At 52.8% G+C, this 23,571-nt stretch overlaps 2 protein-coding genes across 3 annotated transcripts; both read left to right on the forward strand.

Annotated features, from left to right (window-relative positions):
* Positions 1-221: 221 nt before the first annotated feature.
* Positions 222-9,337, forward strand: C2CD2L (C2CD2 like). Of its 2 annotated transcripts, none has more exons than XM_079929845.1 (14): positions 222-936; positions 2,919-3,014; positions 3,394-3,513; positions 3,694-3,804; positions 3,894-4,010; positions 4,105-4,216; positions 4,340-4,448; positions 5,135-5,199; positions 5,290-5,417; positions 5,518-5,692; positions 6,440-6,541; positions 6,686-6,822; positions 6,910-7,195; positions 8,158-9,337. In XM_079929845.1, exons 1-14 carry the CDS (start codon positions 583-585, stop codon positions 8,367-8,369), a joined length of 2,124 nt encoding a protein of 707 aa, XP_079785971.1. In that variant the 5' UTR covers positions 222-582; the 3' UTR covers positions 8,370-9,337. The 2 variants fall into 2 exon arrangements, with proteins under 2 accessions (XP_079785971.1, XP_079785972.1); XM_079929846.1 differs by having other exon boundaries at positions 6,689-6,822.
* An 8,365-nt stretch (positions 9,338-17,702) lies between these two features.
* HINFP (histone H4 transcription factor) lies at positions 17,703-23,281 on the forward strand. Its single transcript, XM_079928182.1, is given in 10 exon segments — positions 17,703-18,055; positions 19,471-19,500; positions 19,503-19,780; positions 20,071-20,182; positions 20,362-20,514; positions 21,041-21,118; positions 21,205-21,325; positions 21,412-21,550; positions 21,648-21,772; positions 22,295-23,281. Coding segments are annotated over 10 exon segments (1,791 nt in total). The 5' UTR covers positions 17,703-17,724; the 3' UTR covers positions 22,719-23,281.
* Positions 23,282-23,571: the final 290 nt, after the last annotated feature.

Below are 23,571 nucleotides of genomic sequence, written 5' to 3' on the forward strand. Positions count from 1 at the left end.
TACCCCCGATTCCAGGATGGGGCGGGGTAGTTAAAGATCCCGCCTATTTCCAACCCTAGAACCTCCTCCGCTCTCCGCTCCTCCTCCCACCCTCTTCTAGCGCTGGAACGCCGGGCTCACTAAGCGCCGCCCGCCGCGGGTGCGGCTCCTTTAAGGCTGGATGGGGGCGGGGGGGCCGGCCGTGTTGTCAGTGTCAGCTCTGCGCACGCAGCCCTCCCGGAGCCGGTGCCTGCCTGCGAGCCCCAGAGTTCCCGCAGACGAGTCCCCGCCCGGGTCCGGTGGGGCCCCCGCCGTGGGAGGAGTCGGGCGCTGGCCGGCGACTAACGCGGATTGGACTGCCGGACCAACTGAGGAGGGCCCCGGACTCCGGAGAGAGGGACCCCGGCGTCGCGATCCCCCAGGAACCTCCTCTCCTCGATCTGTGGCACCCACTAGTCCCGGGCACCCAGCCCCGGAGAGCCCCCGATCCCGCGCGCCCAGCCCCGGGGGAGCCCGCCCTCGCCCCGCGGCCCGCCCGGGCCATGCTCCCCCGGGGCAGCGGCTGAGCCCGAGCCGGAACCGGGACCTGAGCCCGCGCGGAGCATGGATCCAGACTGGGGGCAGCGGGACGTGGGCTGGGCGGCCCTGCTGGTCCTCTTCGCCGCCTCGCTGCTTACGGTGTTGGGCTGGCTGCTGCAGTATGCCCGGGGCTTGTGGCTGGCGCGGGCCCGCGGGGGCCGGGGCCCGGGACCCGCCTTAGCTGCCGAGCCCGCCGGCTCCCTGCGGGAGCTGGGCGCTTGGCGCTCGCTGCTGAGGCTGCGGGCGACTCGGGCCGGCGCCCCTGAGGAGCCAGGCGTCAGGGGCCTCCTGGCGTCGCTCTTCGCCTTCAAGTCTTTCCGGGAGAACTGGCAGCGGGCTTGGGTGCGAGCGTTGAACGAGCAGGCCTGCAGGGATGGGGTGAGTTGGACAGGAGGACCTAGGTGGTCCCGTCACTCAGCCTTTTCTTCTAGAGGAGGGACTGCTCAGGCCAGGAGGCACGTATGGGGGTGGGGAGCAACTGGGGAACCCTATGGCCTCTCTTTTCCTCTGGGATCAGAGAAAAGGGTGCAAGTGAGGCTGGAGGTTGTAGAAATCCGGCTGTGTCCCAAATCCTCTATTCTTGCGGTCTAGGTACTCTCTGGCTCCAGACCAGTGCACAACTTGCTGTTCTCATAGCAACGCTAATCCCTGTGCCCCAGGGCACTTCCTCCCAGCCTGGGTGCTGGTTGTGTGTGTGGCTTGGGTGGGTGGGTGGTGCTGCCGGGGGTTAGAAGGGAGACATGTGCACCTGTGGAAGGAATTTGCCTGGTCCTCATGCCATCACACCCAGTCAGCACTTCATGCCCCAGATCCCTGGTGTGATCAGGCAGGTCTCCGGGGAGCCTGAATTCCCCCCCACGCCATCCCTCAGTAATTTCACTGCTGCAGTCTAACGCGTCCTTCTCCATGCTCCCTGCAGTGTCTGTGTTTAGGGAAAGGTATTCAGGTGGAAAGGAGATTGACATTCCATGCCCCGCCCAGTAGATGAGCCTAGAGCTGCCCCTTGAGGGTCAGTCACAGACTAACCCAGCCTACTTCCTCCCATTGCACCATGGGCAGCTGGCCTCCCAGGAAGTGGGACAGGAAGCGTGGTCATAAGACTGAGGTGGGGTGGGAGGTGGAGACCTCCCTCTCTTGGGGTCCACACTCATCTTGACCCTCGCAGTCTATTAGCCCCTGGCTCAGAGGGTTCTCCATTTCCAGCCACCACTAGTCTGAGGGTTTTACTCCACTAGCTCCCCAGATGCCTGGAAACAGAAGTGGCCACGCAAGAAATTGCTCTGCTTCCTCTGCTCAGCTGACCTGAAAGCCAGATGGCATCTGTCAGTCTATGCCGTGAACTCAACCCTCCACCCAGCTCTCCCTGTACCTTGTCCCCGGGTCAGGACTGACTCCCCAGGACAGCTGACTCAGCTGGACATTAGCCTCCCTTGCAGGGGGTGGGGAGACTGGCGTTCCCAGCATCCATCTCCCTTGGCCTGGCTTTTGAACAAGACCGCTACAGTAGCAGAGAAGTTGGCTTTCCCTGGTTTGCCAGGCAAATGAGCCCTGTGGATTTGTTTCCTCCCATCCCAAGACCCTAGGAGGAGCTGCCAGCTGTCTGTGCCCCCTCCTCAATTCTTCCCATCCTGCTCTCTGGATGGGGCTGCAGCAGTTGGCTTCCACTGCTGTGGAAGAATTAGGAAGCTCTTACAACACCTAAGCTAAGCAGCTTTCTGCTCCCTAAAGCCATCCTGCTGTCTGCCTTGAGGAATTAGCCAAGTCTCTGGCCCTTGAGCCCTCTGAGCTTGCTTTTCTTCCCAGTTCCTGTGGTAAAGTTCCCCAAGGCCAGGCTGAGCTAGTCTTCATCTCCAAGAATATGGATAGAGTCATACTCTTATGCCTCTACATCCTATTTATCTGGAAGAAGGTTTAGCTCTTGTCTTGAATAAGGGGCCCTACTGCTTTCATCCTTAGCTCAGCTGTGTCTCTGCCCAGCTACGATATACAGGTGGCACCAACACCTTTATTATTTTTTTTCTATGCACAACTTTCTGCCGGGGTAGGGCGGGGATGAAGAGGAAGGTGGGGGAGAAGAGGGAGGCTCCTGGCATTCCAGGAGAAGTCTAGGGTCTTCAGCTCAAGGTGATGTGGTCTCTGAGGCGGTCTAGCTTCCCAGCTCTCCCTAGCAGCTGCAGGCCCTGGAAAGGCGGGCTTCAAGGGGAACACTTGCTGTCCTAAAGCCCTGAGCCAAGGAGGGGCCAGAAGCCAGCCTGCAGCTGAGGCCTCCGCAGTGCCAGGGCCTAGCCAGCAACTGAGTAGGCCAGCCCTGTGGGGGGCAGCTCCAGAGACCTGATCCTATGCCCACGTTACTCCCTCAGAGCTCCATCCAAATCGCCTTTGAGGAGGTGCCCCAACTCCCACCCAAAGCCAGCATCAGTCATGTGACCTGCACAGACCAATCAGAGCGCACCATGGTAAGGGTCTGATGGGCACTGTCTTCTTTTAGGGCTGGAGTGGGGGCTGATCCTGAGTTCCCTTTAGTCTGAGCGTTCTTAACCTGAAGTCTTTGAATGCCTTAGGGATCCCAGGATTGGCTTCAGGAGGTCTGAAAATCCCACTAAAGTTACATGCAAACTGTAGTACATGTGTGCATATTTGTATTTTCCTGGAGAGAGGAGTCTTTGGCTTTTATCATTCTTTTATGGGCTTATGACCCCCAAAAGGTGATTCCCAAGGAAAACCGAAGTGGAGAGGGGTCTGCTGACCCGTTGTCGGGCAGGACAGGACAGGGCCAAGTTGAGCACTCTTCCTCCGTGTGTGACCCTCCTTGCCTCCGTGCCTCGCCTGTCTCAGGTGCTGCATTGCCAGCTCTGTGCTGAGGAGGTGATGTTTCCAGTCTCTGTGACCCAGCAGTCCCCCGCTGCCGTCTCCATGGAGACCTACCACGTCACTCTGACACTGCCACCAACACAGGTGGAGGAGGATGTGGGAAACTGAGTTGGGGAGGGGGCGGGCGGTTCAGTTGCCTCAGCCTTTTCAGTTTGGTTCCTCTCTAAGACAGAATTTGGGAAGGGAGGGTCCTGGGGGGGTGGGGTTGGGAGTAGTTGGAGGAGTGGGGCAAGTCAACCCAGTCCCTTTGTCCCCTGTCCCCAGTTGGAAGTCAACCTGGAGGAAATCCCTGGCGAGGGCCTGCTTGTATCCTGGGCCTTCACGGATCGCCCAGATCTCAGGCTGACAGTGCTTCCCAAGCTGCAGAACAGGGAGGTAAGGGGGCAGGGCTGGGAGAGAAGCGGCAGAACAGGGAGGGGGAGGCGGAGCTGGGGGGCCTCACCTCCTTGTTCTCCGCCCTGCAGAGAGGTGAGGAGCAAGTAGAGCTCTCCACTATCGAGGAGCTGATCGAGGATTCCATAGTCAGCACCCAGCCAGCTATGATGGTCAACCTCAGGGCCTGCTCTGCCCCTGGGGGCCTGGTGAGTAGGTGCTCAAAGCAGATAGTTTGCGTGCATACTGTCCCCAGGGTCCTGTGTCGGGATTCTTGCTCTTTCTACCTCCTTCTGCTCTTAGGTACCCAGTGAGAAGCCACCTATGGTGCCCCAAGCCCAGCCAGCCATCCCCAGACCTACCCGGTTATTCCTAAGGCAGCTTCGAGCATCTCACCTGGGACGTGAGCTGGAAGGTGAGAGCCAGAATCTTCTGGGGGACTGCCGAGGCTATGGTTGCAGGTGCCCCTGGCGCCCCTGCCAAGGGCGTGGCCTCTCAGCTTGGAACTGAGCATTTTCAAATTTCCGGTCCTCCACAGGCACTGGGGAAGTGTGCTGTGTAGCTGAGCTCGACGACCCCGTGCAACAGAAGTGGACCAAGCCCATGAGGGCTGGGCCCGAGGTGGAGTGGAGCGAGGACCTGGCACTGTAAGGAGTGACTCCCCAGCCCCCACCCTTGCTCCCACAGCTGGACTGGGGATCAGAGCCTTCCAGCAGAGCCCTGGCATGAATCAGCTCTGTTTTCAGTAAACCTTGGTGTGAGCCTCTACTGTCTGCCAGGGCCTGGCTTAGTCCAGATATAACCAAGATACACCCTCGCCCTGAGTTGATCGCAGGCTAGAAGCAGAGACAGGTGTACGTAAAGAAGATGGTATAAGTGCTCCAGTCCAGGTTTACACAAAGTGCCGTGGAAGTGCTTAGATGGGGGAGCTTAATTCCCATAGGTTAAGGATCAGAGTGGGCTTCATGGAGGAGGTGGCATTTAAATCACACCTTCGAGCAAGAGTAGGATTTTAACAGAGTGTTAGAGAGAAGTGTTCATGGCAGAGGGGACAGCTTGAGTAAAGGAAAGAGAGAGTGATTTGCCGTAGAGGGAGACTGCGAAGGCAGGATGGGGCAGGAGCATGGAGGATTTGAATGCCTGGCTGAGTAGTATGGTGCCTGCTCAGCCCCATCCCATTCTCTTGGGAAGAGACCATATTTGGAGGATGATTGCAGCACTTGTTCTATCTTATTTACCTCCATCTCTGTCTGCCTCTGGCCTGTGATCGACTCAAGGGTGGATTCAGTTTGCTAATCTCCCCCCTCCCTGCCCCACCTCTTCTTGGCCACAGGGATCTGGGGCCCCAGAGCCGGGAGCTGATCCTCAAAGTGCTGAGGAGTAGCAGCTGTGGAGACAGTGAGTATGGGGCAGGAAGGAGCACCTCTGGGTGGGTGCTGAGCGGGGCCTGGTCATGGCCCCAGCTCACAGTGCCACCCCTTTCCCTAGCTGAATTCCTGGGCCAGGCCACAATGTCTGTGGCCTCCCCTTCCAGACCACTGTCCCGAAGACAGGTGTGCCCACTCACCCCTGGGCCAGGTAAAGCCCTGGGGCAGGCAGCCACCATGGCAGTAGAGGTGAGAAGCTGGCCCCTGGGGGGAGGTGGGAGGACACGGGCTGGGGGGGGGAAGACCAGTCTCTGAGGCCCTGCCTCTTTCCACTTCCACCCCTCGGCAGCTTCAGTATGAGGAGGGCTCCCCCCGGAACCTGGGCACTCCCACCCCCTCCACTCCACGCCCCAGCATCACACCTACCAAGAAGATTGAGCTTGACCGGACCATCATGCCCGATGGCACCATTGTCACCACAGTCACCACCGTCCAGTCCCGGCCCCGGGTAGATGGCAAATTAGGTAAAGAGGAGGAGCCTGGGAGCCCAGCTCTAGCCAGGGGCCCCAGACTGCAGATCCGTGGCTGGACAGGGAAAGGGCAAGGAAAGCCCTAATTCCGGCTCTCCCTGTTTTCCGACCACATCTTCCTCATTGTCTTTGACTCTCTCAAACTTTCCCTTGCATCCCTCCATTTCCCTAACTAGTCCTCTCCCTCTTCAATCCTGGATCTACCAGCCCCTCCTACAGTATTCTCACACTTCCACCTCCCCAAGTTCCCTTCTGTCTTTTTTTTCCCCCCTCTGTTTTTTCACATGTGTTTCCCCTTCCCTTTTCCCAGCCCCAGCTGCCCAATTGCCCCGCCCTCGCCCCTCAACCTCCAGCACCCTGTGGGACCCTCCAACAAACCCAGTGGCCTCCCTGGCAACTCTCCCACTCCCAGGGGCCCTCCATGACATTTCTTCCATCCCTAGGGGTCCCATGGAATTCCCCCTACCTCCACTGGGCCCCTTTGCCATCTCTGCACACTCAACATTTTCATGGCATCTCTCCGAGCCCTTGGTGGGCCCCGTGGCACTTTCCCACGCTCCCATTGGTTCCTGTGGTGTCTTTTTGTCCCCATGGCATCTTCTTAGTCACTCCTGTGATTAATCATCCCTTAGTCATCCCTACCCTCTGAGTCAACCAAAGTCTGCATCTCAATAAAGACGGTAGGGGGTGGGGGCCACTCTAAAGCAGCTCCCAGCTCACTGACCCTCCCCCACCCACCAGACTCCCCCTCCCGCTCCCCGTCCAAGGTGGAGGTGACTGAGAAGACAACAACTGTGCTGAGCGAGAGCGGTGGCCCCAGCAGTACCTCCCACAGCAGCAGCCGTGAGTAGGGAATCGGGAAGTGTGAGTGGTGGTTGGCACCCGGGCCCCAGAGTCAAAAACCATTTTGGGTGGGGCACAGGAGTTCAGGTCCAAGAAGGAGCTGGGGAGGAGTCAGGCTAGCCATGCCCTGTATCCATCCTCCAGCAGGGGAGAGCCACCTTTCCAACGGCTTGGACCCTGTAGCAGAGACAGCCATTCGCCAGCTGACTGAGCCCAGCGGGCGGGCAGCCAAGAAGACACCCACCAAGCGTAGCACACTCATCATCTCCGGGGTTTCCAAGGTAACGGGGCTCTGGGGAGAGGAGCTGGGCTAGGGAGAGAACCCTCATTGGTCACTCCTGCCCATTAAAACTTGTCCCTCCTGCCAGGTGCCCATTGCCCAGGACGAGTTGGCACTATCCCTGGGCTATGCGGCATCCCTGGAAGCCTCAATGCAGGATGATGCAGGGCCCAGTGGAGGTCCCTCTTCACCTCCCTCAGACCCACCAGCCATGTCCCCAGGACCCCTAGATGCCCTCTCCAGTCCCACGAGTGTCCAGGAAGCAGATGAGACAACACGTTCGGACATTTCTGAGAGGCCCTCTGTGGATGACGTTGAGTCGGAAACAGGGTCTACTGGTGCGCTGGAAACCCGCAGCCTCAAGGATCACAAAGGTGGGGAGATATTGGCAGCCCCCCCCTTCTTTTATACCCAGTATCATCACCTGGGTCCCACTGGACACTAAGGGACATAGGAGCCTCGGGCCAATCTCCTCCTTCCTCCCCTAAGGGATGCCAGAGTTCCCAGCCTGTTTCAGCCAAGCTTGAGTAGAGAGGGGGAACTTGATGTCTTGAGTCTTGGCTTGGATCTAACAGGTTTGGGTGATAAGAAGAGATGTAAAAATATTTCCTTTTACCTCCCTTTTTTCTTTCTTCCTGGATCTAAGCGCATATCCTCCTTCCCTTATTCTCGCCCATCACCCTTTCCTTTCATTCTTAACTCTCTCCCCTATGCGTGTAAGAATTCCTACCCCAGGCAACCCTAGGAGTACCCCTCTAGCAGTGACACCGTCTGTGCACAGCTGTGGTATTTCTAATTTCTCAGGTTCAAGGGCTTGCCCCCAGACATCCACATCCCTCTGCCAGTGAGTCTATCACTCACGAATATTTATAACTATTTATGATTTAAGCCTGCATCACTTCTTGGGATAATGAGAGTCCTAAGTCCGAAGCCTGCCGTGTAAACACCCTTCTCATGATATTCGTCCTGAATTTACCTCTTTGAAGTTTTCCAGACACACTGCTTCCTGCTCACATCCTGGAATTTGGTCAGCAAGTCAGCGTCAACCCACTTTGTCCCTTCATGGCTTTTAGGAACACCCTTTGCCCCGCCTTTGTCTTTCCGTAGTAAAGAGGCCCAATCATCAATCTGTCCTCACGGAGCAGCCAGCCCCGTGACATTCCACCTCAGGGGCGGTGGTCAGGAGCATCACCATGTTTTCCTCAGGAAGGATAAAGGGCATGTTTGTTCTGTTCTGCATCTTGGACCCCTTCATGCTTGTCCTTTCTCTGCTCCCCTCCTCACCCCACCCCGTGGAACCCCTCTCTCCGCCTCAGCCTCCCCTCTCCCCTCACAGTGAGCTTCCTGCGCAGTGGCACTAAGCTCATCTTCCGCCGGAGGCCTCGTCAGAAGGAAGCCGGTCTGAGCCAATCACACGATGACCTCTCCAACGCGACGGCCACACCCAGCGTCCGAAAGAAGGCTGGCAGCTTTTCTCGCCGTCTTATCAAGCGCTTTTCCTTCAAATCCAAACCTAAGGCCAATGGCAACCCCAGCCCCCAGCTCTGAGGGCCCTGCTCACCTCCTGAGCTAGGAGAGGGCAGGCATCCTCTCAGCCCCTTCCCCACATTCCCTTCCATTCCCCTTCCTGGATTCCCGGTAGCCTGGGCCAGGGAAGCCCTCTGGGTTCCAGGAAGCCCTGTCCACCCTGGGCTCTGGGGCTAGTTGGAAGGGGACTTGCAATGGGAAGTGTGTGAGAGGTGGACACCCGTTGCTGAGGACACAGAGGAGGGAGCGGGTGGTCCGGAGAAAGAGGAGGCTCTGTCCTGGTGCGTGTGGGCGTTCCTCGGACCCGCTGGCCTGCTGTTGGCACTGGCCCCTCAGAGGAGTCCTGGGGTGCTCAGCTCCTCAGCTGATCCTTCCTCCCTTATTTATTCTCTTTTCTATTTATATGTGTGGTCCCGGACCCTCAGTGAACAGGTAATAGAGGGCATCTCTCCCAGGTGACCCTTCTTCCCTATCCCAGGAGGGTAGGCAATTCCCTTTCGGATGGGGCTCCCTCACCTCCCTCAGGTCCCCACTCCGACCAGCACCAATGTCTGCCTCTGAGGACATTGACAGCTCATAGAAAGCCGGGCCGGTGCCCGGGATGGGGGGCAGGTACTCCCCACCTCCCTGCCTCCCCTTCTGCTCCTCATCCCTCCCTCCCCCTTTGTTACCGTTTTTGTACTTGATGCCTTCTCTGTGAGCAGTGGCTCTGTTGGAAGGAGGGAGCCAGGAGCCTGATGGGAAGCCTTTCCCCAGAGATGGCTTTAGGGGCTTTATTTACAGAGTGTGTGAGGATGGAGCAACAGCAGAGCTGCACCTCTGTATAGTGGGAGATGATGATGTCCATTGCTGTGTGATGGCCTGGAATTTAATTTATTAAAGTCAAATTGGAGTTTATAAACTGGACAACTGGTCATCCTTTGACAGGCGAATGGGCAGCGAGGCTGTGGTGTTGGAGTGGGAGGATCAGAGACAGGGCCCAGATGGTGAGATGGGGTCGGTGACACATATATTGGGTCTACGAAGTTCCTGCAGGGAGGAAGGGACATGTAGAGAGAGGATGGGAGAACAAACGTCTTTGAAGGGTGAAGTTGTAGCAAAAATGTCAATCAGAAAAAAAAAGTCCATCGGCTAGTACAGGCATCTTCATTCCCCTTCCTTGAACAGGCTGCTCCTTCTAGAGAGCTCTAGAGAGTCCAGAGCACAGCCTCTTGATCCAGACTGCCTGGATTTGAGTCCCAGCTCCACTAATTATCTTTGTGACCTTGGGCAAGATATGTAAACAGAGCACCTCACTTTTCTCATCTGTAAAGTGGGGACTGTGATAAAAGTAACTGTCATTTGGTTGTGGGTTAGAACTTGGCTGGCATACAGTCGGTGCTGAATAAGTGTGAGCTGTTGCCTCAGAAGAGACGGATTGGGAGGGGGAAGTCTTATAAGGGTTTCATCATAATAAAAAGTCTTTCACTCCTAAATGTGGGCAAATTTCAGGGAGTTTTGGATACTAGGAAACTCTAGCACGCTGGTTCCTGTTTTCTGGGATCTTACACAGGACTTGAAACAGATAAGCTGCTGCAGGATGTCAGAGAGAGCACTGGACCAGGAACAGAAAACCTGGGTGTACCACAATCACAGCAAGTGACCTTGAGAAGTCCACTTCTGCTTTCTGAACCTTAACTTCCTCATCTCTAAAATGAAGGGTGGCCTAGATAATCATCCAGGTCACTCACTTCCAGCCTTGCCATTCTGACTAACCTATATCACAGGGGGCTTCAGGGCACCTGCCTTTGGCTAGGCAGCTTGGAGTTGTGCATTTTCCCCATGCTCCTGTCCGCGCTAGTCACAGAATAATGGAATATTTAGAAAGGGTGGCAGAATATGGATGTTTGGTTAATTTGCATATATTGGTATGCTAAATTATAGGTCCTCAAAACTCAAAGGTTTATCAAGCTACTTCCCCTGATCTAAGAAATACAACTCTTAATAGTTCACAGAGGAGCAGTTTGTTTACCAATATGACAAGACGGCCAAACACACTGAACTTGAAATTTCACAAGAAACTATTGTTGATGGGAGGGCAGGTATTCAGATTCCTACTAGACCTGTGAATTGAGCTGATGGTGACTGGAAGATGTACTCAGTTTCTAGGGTGACCTGCCCAGAACTCAATGCAATCACATATTTAGTAGTGACAAAGAGCCTGATCACATTTCAGAAATAGGGATTTAAGAAAATGAACGCAAAACATAACCTAATTCACTTTATACTTTCAGAAGAGATCCACAGTTTTTGATGAGTATGAATTACGCTTTAAGATTTTCTGGCAGCCTTTTTTTTTTTTTTTGCGGTACGCGGGCCTCTCACTGTTGTGGCCTCTCCCATTGCAGAGCACAGGCTCCAGATGCGCAGGCTCAGCGGCCATGGCTCACGGGCCTGGCCGCTACACGGCATGTGGGATCTTCCCGGACTGGGGCGGACTCTCAACCACTGCGCCACCAGGGAAGCCCTTTCTGGCAGCTTTTAAAGAACAAATATCAGGATGTGTCTTGAATTATCCAGCCAAAATTGTGTCTTGTTTTCAAGAGAAGCAGATTGAGATGGAAGTGACCTATGTTAGACAGCAATACACCGTTTCAAAATTTGGAAACATGCGTGGATTCCAGAGATATCCTGAAATTTTTGCTCTATATATATTGTTTGAGTCTACACAGCTCAGTGAATGGATTTTTCTTCATGAAATTGCTAAATTAAAGCTAAGGGCCATCTTTAATGGTGTAAATCTGAATTCAAATACAGTTGGCATTTTATGAAGTATTAATATACCTATGTGCTTTTGAATGGATAAAGTTGATAAAACATATTTTTGTTACTCTTGAATTATATTTTAAAATAGGGACAAAGTTTAATTCACTGTTTGTTGTTAGTAACAAACTTCATGCACAAAATTCTGATTTTACTCTGTCTTTGCTATTTTTTAAAAATATTTATTTATGTGGTTGCGCCGGGTCTTGGTTGCGACAGGCAGGCTCATTAATTGCAGCTACAGGGCTCCTTAGTTGCTGCCTGCATGTGGGATCTAGTTCCCTGACCAGGGATGGAAACCCGTCCCCCGGAATTGGGAGCTCAGAGTCTTATCCACTGTGCCACCAGTGAAGTCCCTGGCTTTGCTATTTTTTTTTTTGCGGTACGCGGGCGCCTCACTGTTGTGTCCTCTCACATTGCGGAACACAGGCTCTGGATGCGCAGGCTCAGCGGCCATGGCTCACGGGCGCAGCCGCTCCGCAGCATGTGGGATCTTCCCGGACCGGGGCACGAACCCGTGTCCCCTGCATCGGCAGGCGGACTCTCAGCCACTGCGCCACCAGGGAAGCCCTGCTATTTTTAATGGCATCTTTAAGTTCATTTTATTTATGTTGAATATGTAAGGTGTTTTCTGATTATATAAATTATATAGGTTTATATTTAGGTTAGAAAATATAACGCAGTAAATATCAATCCCAATGAACTTTACTAAGGTACATAATTTTTAAACAAATATGTCTTGGACCCTTACTGAGTTTCAGCCACTAGGCTAAACAATGGGGTTATAAACGTGAAAAACACACGCAATCCCTGCCCTCTCTCACTGAACTGAGTCTAGTGCAGAATGCAGACACATAAATAGGCAAATACAATACCGCATGATAGAGCTGTAATGGGGAAATGCAGGAAAGGGATGTCCAGGAAGACTTCCAGGAAAAAGAAGCATCTTCATTGAGACCAGAAGAATGAGTAGGAATCAAACATATGTGGGAAGGGGAGAAAGGGAAGATTATTCCAGGCAGAGGAAACAGCAAGTACAACGCAGGGGAGGAAAGGCGGCTAGGTGTGGTGGAGAAACTGAAAGAAATGTGGGGGCTGGAGAGCAGAGAGTGAGTTCGAGAAGCACTCAAGACACGGTGGAGAGAAGTATGCAGGACCCGGATGCTGAACAGTCTAGAAAGCCTCAGTATGGTTTGGGGCTTTGTCCTGAGGACAACAGAATGACTTTGAGTGTTTAAAGCAGGGTGGTGGTTTGATCAGATTTGCTCTTTGTAAAGATCACTTGAGAGCTCCGTCGAGAATGGTTTGGAGGGAAGTACGAGTGCCCGCAGTGGAACCAGTTAGGTCAGTGTAGACATCCGGGATGGACGTTGTTAATGGACTAGAGAGGGGGCGGCGAACATCAAGAACGGGGGATGAACATGAGAGATCCTGTATTTAAGGGGGTAGCATTTATAGGACTTGGCAATGCATTGGATGCTACGTGTGAGGGAGGAATCAGCCATGACCGCCAGGTTTCTGACTTGAAGGAGTCATTCACTGAGCCTGGTGACACAGGAGGTGAGGTGTAGGGGAAAGAGATGCCACAAGGAATACTGATATTTAAGAAACAGTAAGATTAAGAAGGTGAAGCACCCCCAGTTCGGGCTGAGCGGGGCTTGCTGTGCTGGGCACGGAGCCTCGCATGCCTCCTCCTCCGCCTCCCCGGTCTCCTCCACCTGTTCCTCTGCCTCACCGCCCACGCGGCCAGATAGCTTGATAACCAACAGAAGGTCGGAGACCCCTCTCTGCGCTCAGCCCGAGCTCTGCGCATGCCCAGTGGGTGCCGTGGACCGAGCCTGCGCAGTTGGGGGAATTCGGGCCCTAGGGATCTCCGCTTGCGCCACGCTAGGAGAACCGCGGCGCCAGCAGCGGTACCTTTCCGCGCGTCCCGCCGCCCCTCACTCCCGCCCCTTCCGTGTTTTGGTCGCGCATGAGTTCCGTCAGTCGCAAGGGCGATTGGTTGTTAGAGGGATCCGAGAGCGGCGATTGGCTGTCGTTGGCCGTCGCTCAAGCGCCCTCCCGGAGACGGTGTGAGGTGGGCGAAGAGCAGGAGAGATCCCGGAGCAGACTAGACTGATCGACGGTAAGCTGCGGGTTCCGGGCTTTGCCGGGCAGCGTCGGGCTGGGCTTTGGGCTGGCAGCCGAGGCCAGGCTCTTCCCCGGTCGCTTAGGCGAGGCTCCCTCTTGCTGTTCGGCCACGCTGGTCTGCCTGGTGCCTGCAGCGCCTTGACCCCAACATCGACTCGAACCTCTCGTCTGGGGCTTCGCTGCCGCTGAGACACGGTCGCCGCCACGCCTTGGGGGAAGCCTGCGGGGCTGAGAGGGAGAGGTTTACCCGCCGGAACGGTCTTCTTCTTTCTCTCCGAGCTCTACCTGTGCTCCAGGGGCCCGGTCCTCACCGCTTAGGGCAAGTCTTCCCTACTTCGCCTGCCACTGGGATTTCTCCCTGTTCAGCTTTCCCCCATCCGGCGCTTTGTTTTGGTCATTGTCTTAACACGTCAGAGTCTTATCTCTTCGACCACATTGTGAGTCCTTAGGAGGTTCCGGATCTGGGTCCCTCCTTTCTTGAACATCATTCAGGGTTCATTCGGTGTTTTGCGTTACAATTTATACTCAGGTATTTGCTGATTGCTTCTTACTATGACTCCTGATGAAAGGAAGGGTTAGGAATCCTTCGGGCTTTCCTTTTGTTGATCTTTTTGTAGAATTCGTGCTTAGATCATCTCATCCTTAGAAGCAAGGATACGAAGAGCCAACACTTGTTGAGTTGTGGCGGTGTGTTATGCTAGGCATTTTAATATCCATTATCTGGTTTAATCCATAAATCAGTTCAATGAGACAGGGATGATTATTCCCATGCTACATGGGAAACCCGGGCTTAAGTAACTTGCCTGAGGTCACATAGCTAGTAAATGTTGGAACTTTCTCATCAGATCTGTTGAATCCATCATCCACTGCTGTGATATTAGTATCCTGTTTCACATTTAAGGAAACAGGTTCAAAGAAGCTAGGTGATTTGTCCAAAAGTAAAGTAATAAGTTAACAGATTTACTTAAACATTAAAAGAGGTTGTAGTAGGTACGTGGTGGCCCTGCAGTTAGAACTGAACACAGCACAGACCAGGCTTTCTAGGAGCTCACAGCTTATTGGAGGAAACTGACAAAATAGCCACTCAATAAAACATGCTTTGGGTATTGTGTATTTGGATATGATGTTTGTGGGGAGGAAGGAATCAGACATGAAGAGGTAAGACAGTCTGATGTAGGAGGAGAACGGAGCCAAGCTCCCTGGCTTTGAAATCTGTCTCCATCATTTTCTAGCTTTGATCTTGGGTAAATTACTTAACCTTTCTGGGCCATTTCCTCATCTGCGAAGTGGGTAATAATGGTACCTACTTCAGTAGGGTTGTTGTGTTAATGAGTTTTTATACATATACTTAAAACAGTGCTTGGCATATAGTAGATAGTTAACAGGTGTTATATTTTTCTAGGCTGAGCAAACTCATTGAGACAGGAAGCTTGAGCCCAGGTCTTCTGACAGCTGGTCCAGCACCCTTTCCTTATACAGGTTGCCTCATTTGCATCCCTTGCCTACGGAAAGAGGAGTGGTGACCAAATAGTCACTTTGTCCTACAGCTTCCCAGGGTAGAAACAAGCAGCGTACAGGGAAAGAAAGTAAAGAACGCTGGGGGATGGTGAAAGAGGGATTCAGGGAGCTTTGCCTAAATTTCAAGTCATTCTAGATATCTAGATAGCCTGCTTCCTGGGCCTTATCCACAGTCTAACAACAGGTATGTGTTTAGAATATTTGTGCTCAGCATTGTGCTGGACACAGTAGAGGGACACAGGCGTGATATGGTATCTGCTCAGAAGCAGCTAATACTGTCCAGTTGGGTAGATGAGAGTAGAACACAAAACAACCATGAGTGACCAAGGGCAGCAGAAAAAATAGGGTTGAGCTTTTCTGGTTTCAACTATGCTAACCATCAAACCGAAAGGCGAGAGTGATTTGAGGGGCGGGGTAGTTTAGGAACGCTTCCTGGGATATAATCATATCCCCACATTTATTGAGTTTCCCAAGAGTACAAAGCTCTGGGCTAATGCTGGGAATGAGAAGTGAAGAAGAGATGGGCTCTGCCCTGAGAAGCTCCTCATCTAGGGGACACGCATTCTGTTCCATTGTAACAGGTGGTTGGATGGAGGTGTGTACCGAGTGCTGTGGAGGCAGGAGGGGGGATATGTCAGCTGTACCTGGGTGAATTGGGAGAGGGGTCACCAAGCAGGGGGCATTTGGGCTTGAAGCAAATGAGTAGAGGTTTCTCAGGCAGAGCGTTTTAGGAGAATGTAGTATGTTTAGGGACAAAGATTACTGACTCAGAGAGAAAGAGGGAGTAAATGGATAGGTGTGGGAGGAAGGGCACGACCTTTGGATTAGAATCAGGGCACTCTTACACCAAATGAAGTGAATGAAGTTTGGAAGAGGACTCAGCACAGGGCTGACACGTGGTAGGCCCTCATGTGTTAGTTCCCTTACCCAGCTCCTGGAGAAGTAAGTTGCGGCCAGTTGGAGAAGAGCCTTGCATGCTGTGCTAAGTGGACTTGATCCTGAAGGTAGTATAGGGGGTTTGGACTGCTATGTCTGACCTAGGAAGGCTTTCCCTACTTCTTCTACCCCCAAATTGTAAAAGTAGTCCACATTTTCTCCTAATAGGGCTTCACTATTAGTCTACCAAGAGTTCAGCAACCCCAAGTACTCACACCCCAGAGTGTCAAAGGTAGCTGGCTTCTTCTCAGAGGAGAGGCAAAGGCTGTGGATTTAAAAGGGGTTTCTTTGGTAAGCAGTTAGATATAGTAGGTTCTTACAGTTGTAGCTATGAAAGATGTTGTGCATTTTGTGTTTTCTGAGTTTTTTTCCTTAGTATGTAGTAAAGTTCTTTTTCAGAGTTCCCACCTGTTTCAGGAAGGCCAGCAGGAGCAATGCCCCCGCTCCCTCTCAGGTTACCACAGTGGGGACAGCAAGAATCAGTGAGAATCCTCAGGAAGAGGTGACCCTCAGGGGACAGAGTCAGGGCCTATTAGTGTCTTTTCTAACCCCAGAGATTTTGCTTGCAGTATCATCTGTCATTCTGTGGGTTTTTTTGTTTTTTTTAATTTTTTTTTATTTTTGGCTGCGTCGGGTCTTCGTTGCTGCTCACGGGCTTTCTCTTAGCTGCGGCGAGCGGGGGGGACACTTTTCTTTGTGGTGCGCAGGCTTCTCATTGCGGTGGCTTCTCTTGTTGCAGAGCACAGGCCCTAGAGCATGCGGGCTTCAGTAGTTGCAGCGCGTGGGCTCAGTAGTCGTGGCTATAGAGCTATAGCCACGCTATAGCTATAGGGCTATAGAGCGCAGGCTCAGTAGTTGTGGTGCAGGGGCTTAGTTGCTCTGCAGCATGTGGGATCTTCCCGGATCAGGGCTCCATCCCATGTCCTCTGCATTGGCAGGCAGATTCTTAACCACTAGAAGTCCCTGTGTTTTGCTTTAACGAGGGAAACTGTTCTTTTGTTGTTCCTCAAACTCTGTTCCTGGAAGCCCCACCAGAACTGGAGTGCTGAGTTAAGAGAGCATATTTCTAGGCCTAACCCAGCCTTCCCGGATCCAAACCTTTAGGGGAGGGGCTGGAAACCTCTGCATTTGTGTGCATATTAAAGTTTGAGAACCTTTAGTTTTTTTATTCGGCTTTCTTCAGCAAATATTTGTTACATGCCTAAGTGTGCCTAGCACTGTGTACACCCAGTATAAACTGGACAGGTAACCGCCTCTTACGTGAAGTGGAATCTGCACTGTTGTTCAGAGGATGTTAGGGCCATGGTGGAGTAAAGCACTGGATAGGTTAGGCAAAGGGAGTTTGTACGGCACTTTGTAAGTCTGGCAGGGGACTTACGATACAGTAAGAAATAAGGAGCTTCTAAGGTCATCTGTGTGCATAGGAAAGAATGTGGACTTTGGAGTCAGCCTCACCTGACCCGACCACACTAGTGTGTGATCTTGGTCAAGCCAGTTAACCTCTCCAAGCCTTAGGCCCTTATCTACAAATGAAGTTAAAAATAGTGCTTACCTCATAGGGTGGTGTTGATAATTAAATGACACAAGGCAAATAAAGTGCTTAGTAGGTGCTTGGCGTATAGTAAGTGTGAAATTAAAAGCAAAAGGGCTTGTTACTCCATTCTGAAGATGAGGATGTTCAGGAGTAGAAGGGTTAAGTTACTTGGCCAGGGTCTCACAGCTAAGTAGGTGGTGGACAGAGGCGTCTGGATTTGAACCCTGGGTCATTCCCCAAAGCCTTCTTTTTGAACCTGAGCATTGTTCTGCTTCCTGTAGGAGTAATTCCTTCTTGGCGGGTTGCTCTGAAGCTCCTTGAAAAAATGTCTGTTGAAGTTGTTAGCTTAGAGCCTGGCACATGCTCAGTAATGTTAGTTTGTATTCTCCTTTCCCAAGAACAGCAGACAGCTTCCAGGGGTTTACGGAACTGCTACTCTGTCCTTATTGAAAAAGCATGGAGTTTGTCACGGGCCACTGGAAAATGTCTTCTGGGTCTAGGCCGGCTGCCCGCCCAGCTGCTTACGCCCAACAGCACTTGGGTGGAATCCTGGCAGCTGCTGATTTCTTCCTCCCCCTCTATAGGGTGAAGGCCATGCCGCCCCCTGGGAAAGTTCCTCGGAAGGAGAACCTGGGGCTACAGTGTGAGTGGGGGTCCTGCTCCTTTGTGTGCTCAGCCATGGAGGAGTTCTGCGAGCACGTCACTCAGCACCTGCAGCAGCACCTGCAGGGCTCCGGGGAGGAGGAGGAGGAGGAGGAGGAGGAGGAGGAGGAGGAGGACCCGCTGGGTAAGGAAACAGGACACAGCAGGGGAAAGAGCTTGAGGGTTGGTGGAAAAGCTGATTTTCCTTGCTGCACAGGGGGAAGGCAGCCGGCAAGAGTGGTGGTTTATTTTCCTAATTGTGCTTTTTTTTTGCTTTGTTTATAAAAGCACTGTAGACTCATTATAGAAAACTCATTCAACAAGGATATATGGAATGAATCTGCCATCCTGCCATCAAAAGTCAATTACTGGGCTCCCCTGGTGGCGCAGTGGTTGGGAGTCCGTCTGCCGATGCGGGGGACGCGGGTTCGTGCCCCGGTCTGGGAAGATCCCACATGCCGTGGAGCGGCTGGGCCCGTGAGCCATGGCCACTGGGCCTGCGCGTCCGGAGCCTGTGCTCCGCAATGGGAGAGGCCACAACAGTGAGAGGCCCGCGTACCGCATCTCTCTGCATGTGTATACATAAATTAGATAGATATGATTTTAGTTTTTTGAAAAGGATCATATTGTACAAGCTGTTGGCAAGCTGCTTTTTTCACTCTCTGGTAGTGTCTTTCAATTTTTTTTTTTTTTTTTTTTTTTTTTTTTTACTGTGACCACCAGTTAGGAATACATCTTACTTATATCACAACCCTGTACACAAAAGTTAAAAAATACTAAAAACAATACTTGCCTTTATTAAATTCTCTCTGAATTGTTCTATCTTATTCTCTTTCATTAAAAAAAAGTGTGATTTGCAGTCCCCTAAACTGATTTCACTACCCACTAATGGGTCACAACACAGTTTGAAAAACTCTGTTCTACAGAAGGTATAGAGACACCTCTCCTTCCCCCACCTCAAATTCTGTTTTGAGTCTAGTGACTGCGGACTATAACTCATAGCTTCAAAAGTCAAGTAATATTTATACAGAAGAGAAATTAGGGGATTATTTTTAAAAATATCTACTTTTCAAAACAAGTAAACCCTTATAAAGCAGTGGAAATTTGGTGCTTAGACAGATGCTAGAGAGACAGGAAGTGGAATTGAATAGTCCTAGGGAATAGTCCATCCTAGGGAAGGCCGATCTTGGGCAGCATATGGGGGAAAGAAGGACTTGCGGTTTGACAGGAAGGAGTGGGAGGTGTCTCAGGTTCTCGGGAACAGCAGAAACTCGGAGCCACTGTAGCAAATGCCAGCCACACCTGCTGTCTCTGAGTCACTGGCACTGGGACATGCACACACTGTCCCCCTACCTAGACCGCACTTCCCCTCCACCTGGTTGCAGTCTAATATTTATACATGTGATTATTTGATGTTTTTTTTCTCCCTGACTGAAAGCTGTACGAGGACAAAGACTGGGACTCTTTTTTACTCGTCGTTGTATCCCTGGTGCCTGGCACACAGTTAGTGGTCATTAAATACTAGTATTTGCTGAGTGAATTCCTGGCATACCAGGTCAGTCTGGCATCCTCCCTTGCTGCTAAGTGGACGGAGAGCTCTGGAAAGTATCAGACTCTTCCTTCTAAACCCCTTTTTGCAGAGGAAGAATTCTCCTGCTTGTGGCAGGAGTGCGGCTTTTGTTCTCTGGACAGTTCTGCTGATCTTGTGCGCCATGTCTACTTCCACTGCTACCACACCAAGCTGAAACAGTGCGGGCTGCAGGCCCTGCAGAGCCAGGCCGACCTCAGCCCCTGCGTCCTGGACTTCCAGAGCCGCAACCTCATCCCTGACATCCCTGACCACTTCCTGTGTCTGTGGGAACACTGTGAGGTCAGCAGGCAGAGCCAGTAATAGGGGTGGAGGGAAGTTGGGGATCTCAACTAAAGATGCCTTGACCCTCTCAGGAGGAGGAGTTGTGGCTCGTGGGCTTTCAGGGATGCCCTGTATTCCTGAGGTTCCCGCTAGCAGCCCTCCTACATTTCTGGGTAGCCCCCTTGCTCAAACTTTCCTATCCCCACCAAGTTAATTTGGGAGAGAGCCGAGAAGCCCCCTTTGGACACCTAGGGGTAAGAGTCCCTCCACCCACCCTCAGTCCTTACCCCAAGTTGCTCCTGGCACAGAGCTCCTTCGACAATCCCGAGTGGTTCTATCGGCATGTGGAAGCGCACAGCCTGTGCTGTGAATACCAGGCAGTCGGCAAGGACAACCACGTGGTGCTGTGTGGCTGGAAAGGTAGGGCCACTCTTTAATTTCTGACCTCTAAAGAAACCTTGGGGTTGCTAAGGGGCCAGGGCAGCTAGGGGTGGGACCAGTCCTGCAGGGCAAGGTTGGCTGCTGACTGGAGAGACGTGGGGGTACCAGAGCCTACTCTGAGGGTTTGTAGCTGGACCTGACTGGACCTTCCTTCCCAGGCTGTACGTGCACCTTCAAGGACCGCTTTAAGCTTCGAGAGCACCTCCGTAGCCATACCCAGGAGAAGGTGGTGGCCTGCCCCACCTGCGGGGGCATGTTTGCCAACAACACCAAGTTCTTAGATCACATCCGTCGCCAGACCTCGTTGGATCGTAAGCGGTCGGAGCAGGGGCATGGGTGCAGGCTTGGAGTGGAGGTCGGGGGCACATTCCCAGGAGAGGGGACCCCTGAAGGTATCTGCAAGTTGGCTGCGTCTACCTTAAGGGCTCAGTCACCTACCACAGTCTCTGCTGATAGAGACTCATTAGACGTTGTTATTCCATGCTTACTGTGTGCCACAGCTCTTATCTCAGTGAATCCTAGCAGCAGCCCCATGAGGTAGGCCTCTTGTCCACGCTTTTGGCAGATGAGGAAACTGAGGCTCAGAGAGGTTAAATCGCTTACCTGAGATCACACAGCTAGTAAGTGGTCAAGCCGGAATTCTAATTCAGCTTCTCAACTCCAAGTCCCATGCTCTTTCTGTGATACTATGTCCGTCCATAGTTCCCTAAGCTCCCCGCTCCTCCTCTGGTGGTTCCCTTCTGCCTGGGATGGTTCCCCTCTCCCAGCTTGCTCTCCTCTCTGTGCCTCTCCACCATCCCTCACAACCCACCCTCTCTTCTGCCCGCCCCACCACAGAGCAACACTTCCAGTGCTCTCACTGTTCCAAGAGATTTGCCACGGAGCGGCTGCTGCGGGACCACATGCGTAACCATGGTGAGTAGCTGGCCACGCCTCTTGTCCCGGCCCACCCTCCAAGCTTCCACTAGCCCTCGGATCACAGCCTCCTCTCTGCTCCTCAGTGAACCACTACAAGTGCCCTCTGTGCGACATGACCTGCCCACTGCCATCCTCCCTCCGAAACCACATGCGCTTTCGCCACAGCGAGGACCGACCCTTTAAATGTGACTATTGTGACTACAGGTAAAGGGAAACGGGGACTGGAAATCAGAAAACTTGTGTTTCAGGGTCCCCCATGCCCTCTGACCCCTCCTGACCTCTCTCGGCAGCTGCAAGAATCTGATCGACCTCCGGAAGCACCTGGATACCCATAGCAAGGAGCCAGCCTACAGGTGTGATTTCGAGAACTGCACCTTCAGTGCCCGGTCGCTCTGCTCTATCAAGTCCCATTACCGAAAAGTGCATGAAGTGAGTGGGGCTGATGGTGGGGAAGGGCCAGCAGAAGTGTCGGGGAGCCTGGGGTTCAGGGGGAATCTAGCCTCACTCTCCCTCCCCTCCCCCCCAGGGAGACTCAGAGCCGAGATACAGATGCCATGTGTGTGACAAATGCTTCACGAGGGGCAACAACCTCACCGTGCACCTTCGCAAGAAACATCAGTTCAAGTGGCCCTCAGGGCACCCCCGTTTTCGGTATGCTCCTCCCAGATTCCCACACTTTTTCTTCATACCTTTTAACAATTTAGAGACCTTGAATTTGATGGTGCTTTGATGTCCACCATCTCCATTTAGGTTCAAGGAACCTCGAGAATAGTGGTGGGGCAAAGATTATTTTTCTGATTTTTGAATTCAAGGTACGATGCCAAAAACAGTAAATGGCGCCCAAAGCCCTGTAGCCGGAACCAGGGTGTGAGCCCAAGGGTCCTAATCTGTAGCTCCATGGCCTGCTCATAAATCCTTTGACAACACTACTGTCCAGTACAGATAATTCCTCCCTCTCCCCTTCCCTCCCCTCCCTTTCCTTTTTGAGTAATGATCCTTCTTGCCTTTTCTTCTAAATATTCCAATAAAGACCTCTTTTGTCTTTTACCTCCATCACTTAGAATCCCAGAGCTGCTGCTTTCCCCCATATTTGTCCCTTACCTCGCCAATCTCCAGGCCGTTTCTGCCTCCCCCTGCCCTTGTTTGCTGCCCTCTGTGCTCCTCCTTCACCAGGTACAAGGAGCATGAAGACGGCTACATGCGGCTGCAGCTGGTTCGCTATGAGAGTGTAGAGCTGACACAGCAACTGCTGCGGCAGCCACCAGAGGGATCGGGCCTGGGAGCATCACTGAATGAGAGCAGCCTGCAGGGCATCATTCTAGAAACAGTGCCAGGGGAGCCAGGACCCCAGGAAGAGGCTGAAGAGGAAGAGGAAGGTGGGGGTGGTGAGGGGACAGCCCTCTCGGCCTCTCAGGACACTTCTAGCTCTGTCATCCACGTGGTGAATCAGACCAGCGCCCAAGGTGAGCGAGAGATTGTCTACTATGTGCTGTCTGAAGCCCCGGGAGAGCCACCTCCAGCCTCTGAGCCCCGCTCCGGGGGCGTCATGGAAGAGCTTCAGGGAGTAGCTGAGGAGCCACAAGTCCAGATAGTGTGAAGGCTGCAGACCCTGACCGTTGCTGCCCCAGACCCCAGCTGGGGTTTGAGCCGGGCTGGTGGCAGTGCCCCTAGTGGGCAGCCCTTGCCAATGGATGCCTTGAGGAGTGGTGCTGAGAGCGGTGCGGTCCACTCGACCCGGCTTGCATCATTCGGCAGACTGAGGGACTTCCCTTTTGTGCCAGGCCACATTCTGTGGGGATCCTGAGGAGTTTGGATCCTTTGGGGGGGCACCCTGGTTGTGTGTGTTCTTGTAGAGGGGGCTAGTGTCAGGCTTAACCCTAACCCCCAGACGTGCTAGAAGAGCGATTGAAATCCATAATCAACTCACATCCATTCCTGTCTTTAGGGGTCCTTAGGCCCGGGGGTGACATGTAACTGATCCCTGCAAGGGCCCTTTCCTCACAACCAGCCAAGGCATTTCCCTCTAAATGGTTCCTCCTGCAAACCCCAAGGACTTTCATGGTCATCCTCAGGGATGGGATTGGAGGCACTGAGTATGTGCGTAACAATTGTTTTTGGTAATAAAAGAAACACTTGGGCCATTACTCACTTCTTCTTCCTTATGTTTGGTGGTATTAACTAGATAATGAGGAGATACAGCTGCCCAGAAGAGGAGCTGAATAATTAGGAGCTGAATAAACCCCTTTTAGTGACTGGGGTTTGTTTTGTTTTGAACTGTCCTCTTGTTCCCTGCCCCCCTCCCCCGCACCCCACCTTTGGTGAAACTTCTCCATTTCTTCTTGGAACATCTACCATCTCTATAGAGGTCCCAGGCATAGGCCAGGAGTGGGCAGTAGAACACTCTAGGACGGACGAGTGGGGCTTGCCAGGAAGCCAGAGCACCCAGGCCG

Source organism: Stenella coeruleoalba (assembly GCF_951394435.1).
Source record: "Stenella coeruleoalba genome assembly, chromosome: 8".
NCBI classification, from domain to species: Eukaryota; Metazoa; Chordata; class Mammalia; order Artiodactyla; family Delphinidae; genus Stenella; species Stenella coeruleoalba.